The 16,938-nt window shown below is 39.7% G+C and overlaps 3 protein-coding genes and 1 non-coding gene across 5 annotated transcripts; 2 read left to right on the forward strand and 2 right to left on the reverse strand.

The window, feature by feature from the left end:
- Positions 1-530: 530 nt before the first annotated feature.
- On the forward strand, positions 531-602 carry trnae-cuc (transfer RNA glutamic acid (anticodon CUC)). The gene has a single exon. It is a non-coding gene; the product is annotated as a tRNA-Glu (tRNA).
- A 523-nt stretch (positions 603-1,125) lies between these two features.
- On the reverse strand, positions 1,126-4,634 carry LOC137798657 (tumor protein D54-like). Its single transcript, XM_068595549.1, has 9 exons — positions 4,579-4,634; positions 3,953-4,068; positions 3,714-3,862; positions 3,416-3,463; positions 2,897-2,998; positions 2,165-2,191; positions 1,779-1,814; positions 1,568-1,616; positions 1,126-1,489 (listed from the first exon to the last, which is right to left on the reverse strand). The coding sequence occupies exons 1-9, from the start codon at positions 4,589-4,591 to the stop codon at positions 1,418-1,420; spliced, it is 612 nt and encodes a 203-aa protein (XP_068451650.1). The 5' UTR covers positions 4,592-4,634; the 3' UTR covers positions 1,126-1,417.
- Positions 4,635-6,201: 1,567 nt separating this feature from the next.
- LOC137798659 (dnaJ homolog subfamily C member 5-like) lies at positions 6,202-10,648 on the reverse strand. Of its 2 annotated transcripts, none has more exons than XM_068595551.1 (5): positions 10,550-10,648; positions 9,536-9,667; positions 9,223-9,436; positions 8,936-9,107; positions 6,202-8,833 (listed from the first exon to the last, which is right to left on the reverse strand). In XM_068595551.1, the coding sequence occupies exons 2-5, from the start codon at positions 9,646-9,648 to the stop codon at positions 8,730-8,732; spliced, it is 603 nt and encodes a 200-aa protein (XP_068451652.1). In that variant the 5' UTR covers positions 9,649-9,667; positions 10,550-10,648; the 3' UTR covers positions 6,202-8,729. The 2 variants fall into 2 exon arrangements, with proteins under 2 accessions (XP_068451652.1, XP_068451651.1); XM_068595550.1 differs by having other exon boundaries at positions 6,202-8,836.
- A 1,204-nt stretch (positions 10,649-11,852) lies between these two features.
- Positions 11,853-15,139, forward strand: LOC137798656 (glucose-induced degradation protein 8-B homolog). The gene is made up of 5 exons (XM_068595548.1): positions 11,853-12,034; positions 12,368-12,495; positions 12,599-12,795; positions 12,968-13,165; positions 13,816-15,139. The coding sequence occupies exons 2-5, from the start codon at positions 12,375-12,377 to the stop codon at positions 13,987-13,989; spliced, it is 690 nt and encodes a 229-aa protein (XP_068451649.1). The 5' UTR covers positions 11,853-12,034; positions 12,368-12,374; the 3' UTR covers positions 13,990-15,139.
- Positions 15,140-16,938: the final 1,799 nt, after the last annotated feature.

The following is a 16,938-nucleotide window of genomic DNA, read 5'->3' on the forward strand; positions in this document are numbered from 1 at the left end:
TTTTTATAGGGCCTCGCGCGTGCAGCTCTGGCGTGGTGGGCGGGGACTGTGCGCAGCTCGAGGACACGGGAACGTGCAGTCGTTCTCCTTGGCTGAGGACTGGAGCTCGATGACGTCAGACAAAAGGAGGCTTTTGGAGAGAGGCTTAAATGAACCCGTTGATGTTACAGGCTGACGGACGTAACGCCACTTTCGGTAGCTCGCAGCTGATGCTCGATAACGTCAGAAAGAGGTTGAGTTATAAGACACTCACATGATTTAATAAGGTGACATTCAAATCGGCGACAGGGATTTAGACGAGAGGTTTAATGTGTGCGCTTTTATCAGGGTTTGTGTGCGTTTGAACATAATTCTTGCAGCAACGTTTATAAAATATGATCGTATTGTTTTCTTCAGATGTAACATTAAGCCAACATTAGTACGCGTGCTAAAAACGTAAATTTGGTGTTGTTTTTAAAGTTAATCAAAAGATCGCCAACGTATACCCGTCCCGACAACAAAAACTTCTCCAACTCTCGTGTACTCAGCTCTCCCTGGTGGTCTAGTGGTTAGGATTCGGCGCTCTCACCGCCGCGGCCCGGGTTCGATTCCCGGTCAGGGAACGAGTCTTTTTCTTGTCGTATTTCATAATCTTAATTTTTGAGACATGTTAGACACGTGTCTAAATGATAACAATGGCTTTCACTGCACTAAATGTTGCAAATGCTCACAATCAGAAATCATAAATTATACTTTAATGTTGCAGTAAAGTTATAGTCCACAATAAGGCTGAGGATATTTTCTGGGAGTATCAGCTTATGTATCAGTATCACCTTTGTTTTTTAATAAAAGTGGATACCATGTCATATAGTATACCGTATCATATAATTTCCATATCCAAAACAAAACTGTTAACACATTTGAAGCCTCTAGCGCCACCCAAAGGCTTGTTGTAGTATCAGGCCACCACCACCACCAGGGCTTCAGAGACTTCTCCGATTGATACTATCACCAATATAAGGAAATGAATATGAGCTTGAAATGACCATAGCTGACAATAGACCATACACATTATTCAATTGACTTTAATTGAAAAATCTTAAAGTACAAAAATACTTCTTGTTTGTGATATTTTGTTTCGTAACTCTCACAATTAATGTCAATGAATTAATGTTGCAAATTTGAAGGTTTACAGCACACTGCACGTCAAAATAAAGAGATTGTATGTTACATTTCTCCAACATGCAAATATATAACATATTCACATATTAAGACTATTTTCACATTTAAGTTTAACATTTTCCATCGCAATTGTAATACATTCTACTTGTCATGTTAATACAATACATAACAAATGAACACATGCAACATAACATTAATTCATAACTTTACAAGGTATGAAACATTATAATTTGTGATAAGTTTAGAAGGGTCCATCTCATGTGCGTGAGGATCTTCTGTCAAACCCAGAGGTGTCTCCGTTATTTGTGAGACTGCCACTCACCTTGTCCTGTGGGATCCAGTCAGGAAAGTGATCAATGCTCAATAATAGATATTACATACAATAACTGACTGGTGTTTGACTAACCTTCACATTTCCGACCATTTCCTCAAAAGACTTGAATGTAGAGGAATGTCTATACGGAGAAACGTACAGACAAATTACATGACACATATTTGACACATTTTTGTTTTGTAGAAATCATGACTGATTTTAAAATAGTAATATATATATATATATATATATATATATATATATATATATATATATATATATAGGAATAGCAGTGATGTTTTACCTCATAGATGGCACACTCATGGTGTGGCTCATGGTGCTTTGTGTCACATTAGAGAGGCAGAAGTGAGAATAACATTTTAAGTGACAAATAAACATCATAAAAAAACAAACAGCAAACTTGTATTTATTTACATGGGAAGGTGCACATTCCACATTTCAGTTTCCACGTCAACGTATATGTGCCAGTTACCTAATGACCTTATTTTTATTATTTTTTTATGGAACTTGTACTTAACTTAAGAATTACATCTACTCAACATTGTGGAGGAAAAAATTGTACACTACATTGATTAATTGACACACACATGCACGCACACACACACACACACACACACACACACACACACACACACACACACACACACACACACACACACACACACTCACCGTGGAGGGCTCGGAAGAGACAGCGCTCTGTTGAGATAAAGACAAACACACAGATAACGTTTGTCTTCACATGGATGACAACAACAGACTTATTAACTACTGCTGGTGAGATCCTGATGTATTTATGTTTATTTAGTACATTTGCTGCTTTCTGGCTAAACAAAAACACAAGACAGAAGGCCTTTGAACTTAAAGTGATTCTCCACCCAAAACCAGTTCTCATCCAATGCGACCCTTTAATAATGTTGTGTTGTCCTTTACAGAGCATCATCCGTTGGGACAATTTTGAGGTACTTTACTTGAGCATTTTTGGCTTATGTTACTTTCTAGTTTAGGACGAAGTAAAGATTGTGGCAAAGTGATTTTAATAGGTTTTGGACAACAGAAGATCATTTCTTGAAAGACAAAACCTGTGGTTTTAAATTAATTTTTTGGTCTTTGTTAAATGTATTAGTTTACCTACCTGGCTGCGTTAGCTACCAGCTTTTCTTACCAACCATCATATTGGTAGCTTTTGCGCTAAAATGCAGAGCTAATTATGTTTTCACATTTTTGCTTGTAAAGACAAGCAAAAAAAGACATATATATATATATATATATATATATATATATATATATATATATATATATATATATTTTATTTAAATATATATTTAAATAAAATTGGAAAAGGATTTAACTTTTTCTTTTCAGAAATTAGGAGACAGGAGCTGCGCCGACCCTTGAGCGTACCTCATGTCCGCCATCCTCCTGGTGATGTTCACGGCCATATCGGACATTACAGATGATGTCACCTGGCCTGCATGAGTGAAACTCTCTCGCGTCCTCATATATCTACACGTAAAAAGAAGTAATAGCGGTGAGGAATAATGAAGGAAAAACACTGTTGACACACATGTGATACTTACAGAGAGCACAAATGAACAGAGACTCACAATGTAAATGAATCAGTGAACAACAGGCTCATATACATCAGTGGCTTTGGTGCATGTGGTTGCAGAAGGCTGTGCACTTTGTATTTAAATACTTGCGGCTAGTCCTGCCATTACCTGTTAATACAACTGCTCCTTGTACTAAGTCAGGCAGTAAGGCTATTAACCAATCTTTTTTGACCTGGAAAATCCCATCACTTGTTTCTTGGAAGATAATCTTAACAGGTGAGCACAGAGCAAACCATTGGGAGACCCCTGCACTGCAGTAGACAATTTTTTTTTCATGGTTTATAATGCAAACGTGATGACCGACGCTCACATGTTAGAGTGGCTGATGTCCTCCAGAGTGGCAGAGGCTGTGAGATATCTGAAACAAGAGCACACGCTGACAGATTATCACCCTGACTTAAATCAGAGCGCACGGCAGTCATTAGTCTGCTTTTCACGGTTATGTAACCACGTCAAAGTAAGACAAGGCCTGACAAACGGTCTGCCAGAGGATACGATTGGTGTCTTAAGACCTTAGAGGTACGTAGTGGAGTTTTTAAACATCCAACAGCCCTTGCTGAACAATGACTAAAGAAGCAATGTTTAGGAGGATAGTATAGGGCACTTACGGGGCGGAAGTCTGGACGTCTTGCCAGCTTTTGGACAGGTTCTGTTTGATGTTACTGAGAGGGCTCATACCCAGCTGCCTCCTGATGTCGGCTGCATATTTTTCTCTGACCAAAAGCACCTGCTTCAATGTCTGAATCTCCTCCTCCATCTAGAAAAACCCAAACACATCTAAATCAGCACAGAGACAGGCAGATACCATATTTATCTATTAGTGAATAGGCCCAAAGAGCTGCATAACCTTTGCAAGTTCAATCCGTAGATCGCATATGTCCTCCTCTGTCAGATCGGAGTCCGAGCATCTGTTTTCTGTTATCCTCGTGGAGAAGCTTGTGGATGCCGAAGCGCCACCAAAACCTTACAAAGCAGATAGATAACATATTTAAATAGATATAAAACATGTATTAGGTGTCACTAATACAGGATGCCTTTAGATTGCAGTGTGGCTGAATACAAATAAATACAAATATTACTCTTTTTTTTTATTAAAAACTTTCCAAAAAGGCATTAAGAAAACTTCAGATAGATAGATAGATAGATAGATAGATAGATAGATAGATAGATAGATAGATAGATAGATAGATAGATAGCGTCATTGTTGCCGACTTTTTAATAGTATCTACTCAGAGGAATGATACCAGTAGTATCAGTAAAGGTTTTCATATGTTATATCTGTCTACACACTCGGAGCTGTCCGAAGTGCTGAACTCGGCTACCTGAGCGTAACTCAAGGTAACAACCAGCGTTACTTGTTGCACGCGCAGCTGACGTCAGCAGACACAAACACACGACGCACACGTCCAAACTAGCCGAGGTATTCGTGATGAAGAATAACAAACAAACAAAACAATGTGAGACGGTCCTTACCGGGTCGGTTCATCGCTGCCTCACTTTCGCCTCCGGAGTGTTTTTGGACTTGTTTAGCTAGCAGCAGCCTGCTGTGACGTCACCATCCAATCAGCTCAACTCCGAGACGAGCAGGAGGCGGTTTCAGCCGGGATGACCGAGGCGGATGTTGTGTGTACATGTGGGACGGTGAGCAATGGCGCAGAGTAAAAAAAATAATGCATGAATATTTACTAAGAGTATATGCAGAATGGCACGTTTCAGAATAATATGAAGGTTATTGTATCAGCAGCTGGTGAAGGTGAATTCTAACGTTATTACTGCTGCGTAGCTTTGTTTTTAACAATATATATTATTATATCTCACAATGTAATGTATAGTCTGTATTTATAATATGAATATAGAGCATATTAACTAATCTCTCATGTTGTATAATTAGTACAAATATATAGAAGAGTTCACAGTACATTATGTGGACTGGGAAATGTGACGCACAAAACTATGTCCATCAATTTATTTATGATATCAAGATTAAATAAACATGAGGCTTGCCTAACCTAATTAAGCATCTAATTAGCCCATAAATTATGCAGTTTAGAAATCACATGTATGAGATTCAAAGTACGTAACAAGAAATCCTTTAGAGCAACTACAGTAAATAGAAGTACAAATAGTATAGTGTAGAAATATTGTCCTGCAGTCAACATCTTACTTTATAGGACATATTATCAAACACATTTACTTAAAATGTCAAAATTAACTTACACTACATACAGTATATTAGCCAGTAAATTAGTATAGTCACCTACAAGAGTCATTTTATTACAGACATAATGGCTCTTGTCGCTTTTATAATAATACATTATAATAATACATTATTCTCAGAAATGAATTAATAACTTAGTGGTATGTCAACGTTGAAGTTGAACTCATTTAAAGAATTTAACTTTAAGTAATTAGCTGTACTTGATACACTGTTGGGTAGATTAATCTATAACAATATATTGTGTTTTCTAAAATGATGAATGATGCATCTAAACTAGTAATCTGTTGAGTGACAGTCAAATGCATGTAGTGACACAAATTACAATATTTGCCTCTGTAAGTAGAAGTGTAAAGTAGCATCACATTAAAACACTTAAGTAAAGTACAACAACCTACATCTTTACTCGGGTAAAACACTTAAATGGGTTGATAATTCAACATTTATGTATTATTATGTATTATTCTCATAACAAGCGTTCCACAATTAATTGTTAAAATCAAAGACCTGCCTCCATCTACTGGCAACAAATGCCACTACACTTCAGAGAGCAAAGCATCTTGAAGCAAGTGAACAAAAAGTTGCTTTTAGTTTGATCTTGTTACATCATGTTACACTGAGAAAAACTACAAACAGCAGCGAACCAACACTGCATGTTGATTTGGGATGAAGATTAAATATCAATAATGTTCAACCTCTGAATTTGGTTTAGTTATATTTTGCAAAAATATATGAATTCAAATTCATGCAGACAATATATATGTTAAACAATAAATATTTTTGAATGAGAAACTGGTACATTTTATTTTCCAATAAAAGTTAATTAAATCTGTAAGATTTAAACCTTCAACGATAAAAAAAAAAACTGAGGGTCACACAACTCAAAATGTTCAGGAACATTTATTCAACGACAGCAAATCAGATCAATGACCACTTGTTTTCTTCCAGACACAGTTACCATGCTACAACATAAACGTTAAGGTTTATACTTTATATGGGCGAAAGTGTATCTACAAACGATCTTAACCATTAAAATTTCTTGCTAAATTTAATGGTTACATTACATTACATCACCATACCAGTTAAAAATTATAGCCATCATCAAGTATGAAATAAATAAAATAAAATAAAAATGCATCATATAACCATTTCACTATAATTACACTATATATACTATGTTGTCTTTTTGTGGAGTCATTTCCTGATCATTGATCCATTATAGTTATTTTCAAACACACAGTGCATTCAACTTAGAACATTTACAGTAGCATCTTTCAGTATCTCTATGAAAAAGCCATGACGGGAACATCTATGTTTCATCAAGGGTTACAGGAAACATCATACGAGGGCCACAGAGGTCAACATCCATACCGTTAATAGCAGAGGGTGGGCAACAGGAGCTCACCTAATGTAAACCATTGAAACACATTATTAGCATTTATGAAACTGACAATGTGGCAAAGATGTTCATGGCAATTTATGGCAATTTGCAAATCTGTGACAATGTATGCAAATTCAGTAGTATGAAAAAACCTAGAGTGATTTTACTCGGAGCTGCCTGTAGCAGAGAGCTCACAGATGATATGCCTGACGAGCTTTTTACTCTACATGGATTCAAAAAAGTCAACAATGATAAACGAGTACAGCATAGGACATAGGTCTTTAGACTTCATTTCAAAACACAAGGACTAAAAACATGAAGCAAATCATATTCTTCACTACCTAAAGTAATTCTGTCTTCAGCTTTATTTTCCCGGTATAAAGAGTGTAACATGTTTGTTTTTTTCTTCCACAGCACATAAACTACTTCACATATTCAAGACAGCTCAGAGTTTAAAAAACAAAACATGTCACCCTTTGAACAACCCAGGGATCGAGTGCAGCTCTCATCAGAGCCGACTGGATGACTTGGAGCTCGGGGGCTCCACACAGCGCAAGATCAATTAAAGTAAAACGAAATAACTGCAATAATTAGACAAAATCAATATCTTTCAGCCTCAATTAGTTGTGACGTCCCTGAAATAAATTACGTTTGCTTTTGTTGTAAATAAACGAACAAACAAAAAAAAGAGCAGCAAGCCATCATATCACCAAAATAACCTAAATGGTTACCTTTAACTTTGGATGAATGAAATTTAACATTTCCTCCACTGATAAAAAACTACGTAATTTAAATGTTTTTTTTTGTATGAGATCCCTTTAAAAAGCAGAAGCTTCTAATGTCTGAATCCAATGTCAAATTTTTTTTTTTTTATCCATCAGATGTAAATGCTGATGTGACGAAAAAAGGCAACAAATATAAAATTTGTGTTAGGTTTGGTAGGGAACAATAGCTTAACATACTATAACTAACCCACCGGGGCGGAACACTGCCATAAATAGATGCAAGAGAGCAATGCAAGACATGTTGACCCAACATAAAGATTACCTTGACAATAACGGTCATGACGACCTGTTCAGCGCTGCAGGAAAGACAGGAATGTAGTCTCCATCCTGCAAAGACAAGCTGAAATAAAGCTGAGGCAGAGGAATGGAAAGCCAATACTAATTATTAATAAGAATGTTCCACCGGCAGGCACTTATGAAACAAATGTCTGCAAATAAAGTTCTGTGCCTCAACAACCTCACGATTCATAATAACAACGCTCAGAGGAGCACACGACAGACAAACAAACACAGTGCCAAAGATGCACTGCAGGTCTGACAACGGCAGGTGACATGTTCAACTGAAACTGTGCGGATCGCGAACCAGAAGTGAAAATTGCACTAATGTTTGACAACTCTGTTCTCGAGGGTTTGACGACGGCACCGATCACCTCCGCAAAACAAACGCATCTCTCTGAGCTCCTCCCTGAGCCGTGGTTCTCCTTCCCCTTCAGCATACAATATCCCGTAAACTTTACCCCTCCGCCTCCCCTGTGAGAACTGTACTCGTGAATATATTGCACATACGTATGCGCCTACATTAGTGTCTTGCAAAGTAAAAATGTTGCAGAAGATTAAAGAAAATGTGGAGACCATGTTTCATAAACAGTGCATGCTACACCATGATGCAAAGTGTGGGAGCGGGAAGGTGGGGTAGGCGACCTGTGCGGTTAAAGGCCAAGAAATACAAAAGAAGAGATACAAAGGAAACTTATGTAGTTTCTCTTTTTGTCTTGTACTGGGGTGGGGTAGGGTGGGATGGGGGGGATAAGTTGTGGACCAATCAGGGAGGGGGGTGTAAGGAATGTGACTTCATTAGTTCCTTTCATGGGCCATGCTTACTAGTCCCTCTCCTCCGCATTGGCTCTCTTCCTGAAGTGGAAAGATGGATTGCCCTTTTTCTTACATCTCGCTGAGGTGGAGCAGGGAAGCAGGCAGGACCGCAGGCCAGGATCGACGGGAACGAGGGGGGGCGGGAGGGGGTTTAGTTAAAGCCGGTGTCGGTGTGATAGGAGTGGTGCCCATCCGATGTCAGCTGGGTTGTCTCTGTTGCAGATGGTTGCAGCATTATAGGGTCACCGCCAGCCTCTACTGAACAAAAAGAAAACATTTTCAGTCTCCTCCACTCCTCCTGTGACGCTCTGAACTCATTCGAAAAGGGGAGCGGCAACGCAGGCGATTCGGTCTCACCTCGCTCGTCAGATTGCAGCTGAGCCTCCAGGTCCTCGGGGGACACGTAGAATTCTTGCTCCTGGCCCTCCCGAGGTCGTGGTTTACATTTGCCACAGCAGCAGTTACAGCAGCAACATAGGCAGCAACAGAAGTAGCAGCCGGTGGCCAGGCCGCAGAATACAAACAGAGCCTGAAGGGAAGCAATGCGAGGAAGTGAAAGAGTCAAATGAGTGAGCAAGAAATAATAAAGTTTTGGGAGAAAATGAAAAGATTTCACAGAGAAAAAAGTGAGAACTCAGTCTTACCTTTGCCCACCAGCTTGAAAGGACAAAGTAAGTATTTACATTCTCCTCTCCGAACTGCTCAGCCACATATAGTCCCAGAGAACCATATTTGTCATAAATATTACGCTTCGTGGGGTCGTTCAGAATCGCGTGAGCGTTGTTTATCTCCTTGAACTTATCGGCCGCGTCCGGATTGTCAGGATTCTTGTCGGGGTGGAACTTCAACGCCAGTTTCCTGTGTAGAAAGTTGTGGGAAAAAAGACAATTAAACACAAATACAATCACGGCGCCCATGTGGTAATTATGTGAGGGAAGTGGCAGAGGGATGCCTCACCTGTAAGATCTCTTAATATCATCTGGCGTAGCCACCTTCTCAACTCCCAGCACGAGGTAGAGAGACTCACCAGCGGTGGACAGCGAGCGCTGCCTCTGATGCTCAGCAGTCATGATGCCTCACGTCCACAGGCTGCACGGACACACAAGCAGAAAACATTGATTGGGGCTGTGAGTCACAGCCAGGCCTGCATTGTTTAGATAACCTGTTTAACGTGATAAACATCTGTTTAAAAAAAATAATGTTAAAACCACAGCGAGGCCTGTGTGACTGCAGGCAACAGCTGGTCCAATACTGTCATTACAACTGAAAAAGCTATGTGTGGAAAGACGCAGCTCGGTTTGAAATATAGGCAGAAAAGGTGAAAGAGCCATGAAGGCAACATGCTGGGTGAATTATATCTCACTACCAATTACAATTTCACATTTTTTTCAGTGCAGTTGGCTCGGTTGCACTGTAAATTGTGAAGTTAAATGTCTACATGGCTATACTGTAACTGTGGCGTTTTGGCAGGACCACTGACTGCTTCTGCAATTAATCAGTGACTGACATCCACCAAGCCAACAATGCTGCAATAAAAAAAAAGATTTAGCAAGCAGCTGCAATTTAAAACGAATACATAGGACAACGCCATTCCTGAGATTATTGCTGCTTCTAAATGGGTGTCATCGTGATACAAATGAATAGCCAGTGGTCTATTTGAAGCCCCGCACAGCTTATTTCAACAGTATTACGCCCCAAGCTGTCTGCTCTGACAAGTGTGTGTCAAATTCCCTTTTCGCATCCCGATTTCAATAGTCTATAAGAAGGATTAGACAATACGATGTTAGGAGCATAATCTCTGCGAGCATCATCACCAGCACCGCTACAGTATAGTGCGCAGCATCCATGTTGGTTTGCTTCCTGGCCTGTACTTGATGCAAGCCAGGGATGGATCGTCAGCAGTAATTTTCAAGGACAAGGGGCAGTGTCTCGCGGGCAAATAAATGATCGAAATGCACCTTTCGGGCTCACCTTTAAGTCGGCTCTGATGCGCTGCAACACTGACGATCCGAGCAGGTTATATTATCTAGACAGTGTAGCGTGACTATGGCTGCATCTCGCACGTATCCGAAACCCTCTCTGGCTCCCACCACACAATCATGGACAGCTGCAGCAGTACGCTGACTCCGCCCCCCTCTCCTCCTCTCCCACCCTCCCAACACCCCATGGCGACCCGACGTGCGCATGCGCAACCGATGAGGATGCTCGGACGCAAAGGCGTGCAGATACCGCACTGTCAACCCGAATTTTTGCTTAAACACACCTCATAAACTGGAAATAGTATTTCAATCATGAGGGCCAGGGTAATTTAAGGACCACTTTAAATTTACTGAATAGTCTGAGAGCAAACGTGCCATTTTGTTTTACATTTAAGGTGACACATGTGCCATTACAGCAATAATAAAACACAACATTTAGAACAGGAGACATGTAAGGGGAGTCAGATAAGCACCATGCAATGTAGGACATGAACAGTGCAGGTTTTTAATACAAAACATTGTTAAGCAGACAATCAGCGTGGGCGGTTAAAACGTGACAACATAAAATCACATGACATTTCAGAAATGCAGTCTGACAAAAAGGCAACACATGAGGACAGTGTGATACTGGGACCTGGGGTCACAGCCTATTTGCCCAGTTGGTTAATTCAGCTTTGCCCGTACGTGTTCCACTCAGTTGAGATCTGGTGACTATGAGGTCCACCATGGGATTTTACATTCACACCATATTCATCCTTATCAAACCATGCAGTCAACCTGTCGTGTATGGAAGCATCTGCATTAGTTTAGGGTTGGGTTAATTTGTTTTGAGATTTGTTTTTGTTACTGTAACAAAGCTGTGTAAGCATATATTTAAAATACAATCTGAATCCCTATTATCAAGTTTCCAACTACATACGGGTGGCCTATTTCACATATCTCCATTATGTCTCACCATACTTGTATAGTATTTTGAATGTGCCTCTTGCTTTAGCCAAAAGACATCATACAAAGCGATAATTAATGTCTTTGTCTTTGACTGGTGGACAACTCACATTAGTAAAAGTAAGTAAAAGTCCTGCATTCAAAATCTTATTCAAGTAAAAGTACAAAAGTATGATCATGAACATATATACAAAATGGCCCATATCAGGAAAACATAACAAAAAGTAAAATATCTCTATATAACGATTTGTATTAAAATAAATGAAATTTGACCATCCGCTGCACTGACTGTTCCTCGGCAACGGTGACGTCACTGTCTTCACCAATCGCAGAGCTCGCGGGGCTGACGCTCCTATCGCGAGATTATCACATTAGCTCGGTTAGTTAGCTAGCCGCGAAAACCTTGACTGTGTACACTACGTTTTACACGTTTCTTCTTAAAAGCACCGAGAGGACATTCCACATTTCTGTTGTGATTATTGTCTCCTCGCGCCTGTACGAACGGACAATCGCCGGACCCCGTGTTTGCTCGGTGAGTCGTGTGAACACACGCAGTCTGCTAGCTAGCCGGGGCTGTTACCCCACAGGAGGAAATGGGTTTGTTTTGGAAACCTCGCAGTAGCTACACAATTTTTTTTTGTGACTCTTTCAAACCGCTGCACTGTTTTTTTTAAGAGCACGCATATCGTGTCTTTTGTTTTTATTATTAATTGAGCATTAATGTCAGTGTTGTGTTTGGGTTCAATCCGACATATCTGTCTCTGCACGGGTGAAACGTTACTATTCGTGTGTAGGTGCAAACTGACCAAGCTGTGTCAGCCTTGCTGACGTTTCGCTGTATTTCAATGGATTTTCGTATTTCCAGGATCCCAATGATGAGTTATGCTGAAAAGCCAGAAGACATCACAAAAGAAGAGTGGATGGACAAACTAAACAATGTTCACATACAGAGGGCGGACATGAATCGACTCATTATGAATTACCTGGTGACAGGTGAGGCATACCTTGACTGTGATTTTTGAATGTGCCTCTTGCTCAAGCCGAAAGACATCATGCAAAGCGATTCTTAATGTCTCTCTGTTTCTCATGTTTCAAGAGGGTTTCAAAGAAGCTGCAGAGAAGTTTCGGATGGAGTCTGGGATCGAGCCGAGCGTGGACCTGGACTCTTTGGATGAAAGGATAAAGATTAGAGAGATGATCCTAAAGGGACAGATACAGGAAGCTATTGCACTCATCAACAGCTTACACCCAGAGCTGCTGGACACCAATCGATACTTGTATTTCCATCTGCAGGTACATTTGCACATTTTAGTTAATAATCATCAGTAGTTCTTATTTTAGGCGGTGACCAAACCATGCAGGTCATACGTCTTCCCGAGTTAAATCGGAAAATAATTGGATATTGGATAAAGCTTGAACTTCAACATTCACTGCTTGTACTTTTTTGTTGTTTCCTCTCTTGCAGCAGCAACATTTGATTGAGTTAATCAGGCTAAGGGAGACTGAGTCAGCGCTGGAGTTTGCCCAGACACAGTTGGCTGAGCAGGGAGAGGAGAGCCGCGAGTGTCTGACAGAGATGGAGAGAACACTAGCCCTCCTGGCCTTTGACAACCCAGAAGAGTCGCCCTTTGGCGACCTGCTCAACATGATGCAGCGGCAAAAGGTAGAGTTGTGCACAGCAATCTTTTAGGTGCTAATCTTTGAGTTAATTCGATCCAGCTTCGAACCAAGGAAAAAAACTAAGTATCCCTGAGTAGTGCACGACACAATGCCTCTTGTTTTGTCCCGTTTGTATCTGAGGTCACGTGTCTTTTAATTGTGCGACGCTTTGCGCTCACACAAAGTGTTTACTAACAAACCAAAAGCTGTCGGCATGAGGAAACTCGTTGATTAGTTTTGGCGACTTCTTGCATCACCAAGTGACAGGAGCCCATGTGAGAGGACGGAACAGAAGTGTTTTGTGCAGCAACATAACACTTAATGGTCTGCCCAATACACAGAGTAGGACACAAGTACAACATACTGCTATTATGCATATATGTTTACCAATTGAGGTACATAAATACATTGCTATACATTGCTATACAGTTCCACCAGAGTTCACCCGAGTTCCCCCAGTTTCCCAAACAGGCAAGCGTATACAATTTATTAGTTCTGTTAATTGTTAAAGCACCGTAATTTAATTGAGGCTACTGAATTATTGCTAGTTGTGTCTCACACTGAATGTAAGCTTTAAGAACAAAGTGTATGCAGGCAATTTGGCAAGAAGTATGTTGATTTCATTTTGACTGAACCAAATATCTGGATTCACAGGTGTGGAGTGAGGTGAACCAAGCTGTGCTGGACTATGAAAACAGGGAGTCAACGCCCAAACTGGCTAAACTCCTGAAGTTACTGCTGTGGGCACAGAATGAGCTGGACCAGAAGAAGGTGAAATATCCCAAAATGACTGACCTTAGCTCGGGCACCATCGAGGACCCCAAGTGAACATAACAGACAAGAACAACCACCTTCCACGTCCCCTTAATTTATGATCAGTCAGTGACTGTGTGACAACCAGGTAACATATATGTATAAACAAATGCTACATTGTTTTTTTTTCATGTTTCATTCATGAGAGATAAAACTTATCTTTTTGTGCAAACTGTAAATTGCTGTATTTGCAAATTGACGGAAATTATATAAGCACTGATCCCGGATTTTTAGATCTTGGAGAAGACGAAATTAAAATTGCTGTTTTATATTTTGTCTTTCTAAAGCCTATACGCCGATAGTATTATTCATTGTAACCATTTCCCCCCACCGAGACTTCATTTTGAGAGAGCGAGAAAATAAAATAAAAGAACAAGTTAAATACTCTGAGCCAAATTCTAAGCTCCCCAGAGTGAGAGGGGGGTTAAACTGGTTTAAACTTTGAAAATGCAGACACACAATTAATGTCATGATTTAAGAGTCTAGATAGTTACAAATCAGAAGTTCAAAATTTAAATTTCCTACGTAAAATGTGAGTATTTTTCAATTTAAATGGAAAGATACACAAATAAATGTAATATAGTTTTAATTATTATAATATTTTATGATTTATTTTACCGTACAATATGTCTATAGGATGAACTGCCTTGCAAAACGGTAACGTCACGTGTGTGTTGAGAGGCTGATGTACGTCCGGACTGACGGGTTGAAATCCGAGATGGCTTTCTTTTTCTGAGCCTGCAGTGAGCGACACGCTCCGAATGAAAGTGTTTGGTTTCATGTGACGAGGGAGGTTGAGATTAAAATAATGTTCGAGCAATCCCATTGATGGAGGATTGATATGTAGCTTGAGAGTGAGAGCTGCTCCGATCAAGAGACGCGAATGAGCGACGGTGCCAATAACGACTCTGTAGTATGAAAACTTTCATATTTAAACTCTATTCACGCTGAAACTGATTTTTAAATTTTTTATTGGCTTTGTTTTTGTTTTAAATAGTTGGTGGAATGCATTGACATTTTAAATCTGAGCAGGCATTTTGAAAAAGTCGCAGAACTTTGTCATTAATGTTGCCACTTTTAAAGCCGTTAATAATTTTCACTTTTACTGCACGTAAATGTATTTTTCTTTTTCAATGGGGAAATGCTCTTGCGCTTGTTTATTTTGTTTGGTTTGTTTTTTTTATATATATATATATATATATATATACACACACACACACACACACACACACACACACACACACACACACACACACACACACACACACACACACACACAGACTTGCTGCTAGTTGTCAGTCCTTAATTTCTTTTAAGGTTGTATTGTCGTTATAGATATTGGCTTTGACAAATACTGAGACCCAGAGAGCCCACATCCCTTTTATTATTCAACATTTTTAAGATCAGATTTGCAATTATTAAAATAAACAAAACTTTTGTGAACCATACAAGAGCTGTGTTTCCTTTTTCTGAGTTGTATAAGAGCAGTGGTTGAATGTAACTAAGTACATTTATTCAAGTATTAAGTACAATTGTATTCTACTTTATTTGGGTTTTCATACTTCTACTTCATTACGTTTAAAGAAAAATCAGCTTTTTTACTCTACTACACTTACCTTTTAGTTATTAGTTACAACACAGATACAGATTCTGTTTTTATTAAGCTGCACAGCAATGTATGAACTATGAAGTAATTCAAATCAAACCATCTTTAACAGCTGCAACTTTATTGATGCTCACACAGCAATTATTGCAACAACAATTATAACCAATTACTATAATATATATTGTTCTGAAATTGGCCATTCTGCATAATAACTGCATAATAATCATGGTGCAATAAGTATATTTTAACGCAAATACTCTTGTACTTCAGACATGTTTTGAATGCAGGCCTTATACTTGCACAAAGTATTTGCACAATATAATTGCTTTGTAAAGGATCTGAACACTTTGGTACTCCACCAAAGATTGTTCTAACTAACTTATTAAAGATATTGTAGAAGTTATAAAAACCGAAAGCTTGAAACAAATACTCTTTTGTTCTTCAAAGGGGAAAAATGCAAATGTTAACTCATGAGCTCATTTCCTGCCAATCACAGGCGTGCTTCTCTTTATTTTGGGTTTTGTTCCAACAAGTTTTACCAGTTTGGCCTGTCTGCCTGAGGACACGAGATAAAGTTGACACACGGCGCGCAGCACGGCAGAGTTGCACAGATTTCAGGAAGGACACCAGCGCTGTGCGGATGGCAGACAAGCACACATCAGAAGACTGCAGGAATGACTTAAATGATTCTCTACTGGGTCTTGAAGTGCACACAGCTGACGGTTCGACCGAAGAGGAGGCAGAAGACCAAAACCTGTGGCCGAGGTGAGAGACCGTACGAGGTTTAGATCTTCAGGCATGGAATGTTGTGGAAAGAAGTTAGTGTTGGAAGAAAAAGTTATTCACGCTTAATCAGTGACTGTTTCACTGTTAGATTCAGACTTCTCTTCTTATTGTTTCTCACACACACAAGCTTTGGCATGACTCCTGATAGCGAAGACACTGGGGAATCTGTATGTCTCTGTCTGAAAGAACATGCAGTTCCATTGTTATCACACCATGCCGAGGCCAAACTAAAGACGTCATGGTGGGATGAAGCCATGAAGAAGTCATGGTGGCCCCTGCGTATTGATAACCTTAAGCTATTTAAGAAGGTGGTGATTTGAGCAGTGTTGGATTGTTACAATTTGTCTATCACGTTGTACTTCTGACTCCTTCCTTGTAACGAGTAAATGTTCCTGTTTTAATGATTTTTCTAATGAATTTAATATCTACTGGCATTTAGGAGAATTTCAGAGACACGTTTTGCTTCTCTGGAACCAGATTATGACGTAGGCATGCTAGTGACGTCGCGTCTGTGTCGACTGCAACTATTCGCTGACTTCCCGTGAACACGTGTGTATATATTCACGGTCCCA

Source organism: Clinocottus analis, unplaced genomic scaffold (assembly GCF_023055335.1).
Source record: "Clinocottus analis isolate CAN_PGR_092001 unplaced genomic scaffold, fCliAna1.0.p SCAF_307, whole genome shotgun sequence".
NCBI lineage: Eukaryota > Metazoa > Chordata > Actinopteri > Perciformes > Cottidae > Clinocottus > Clinocottus analis.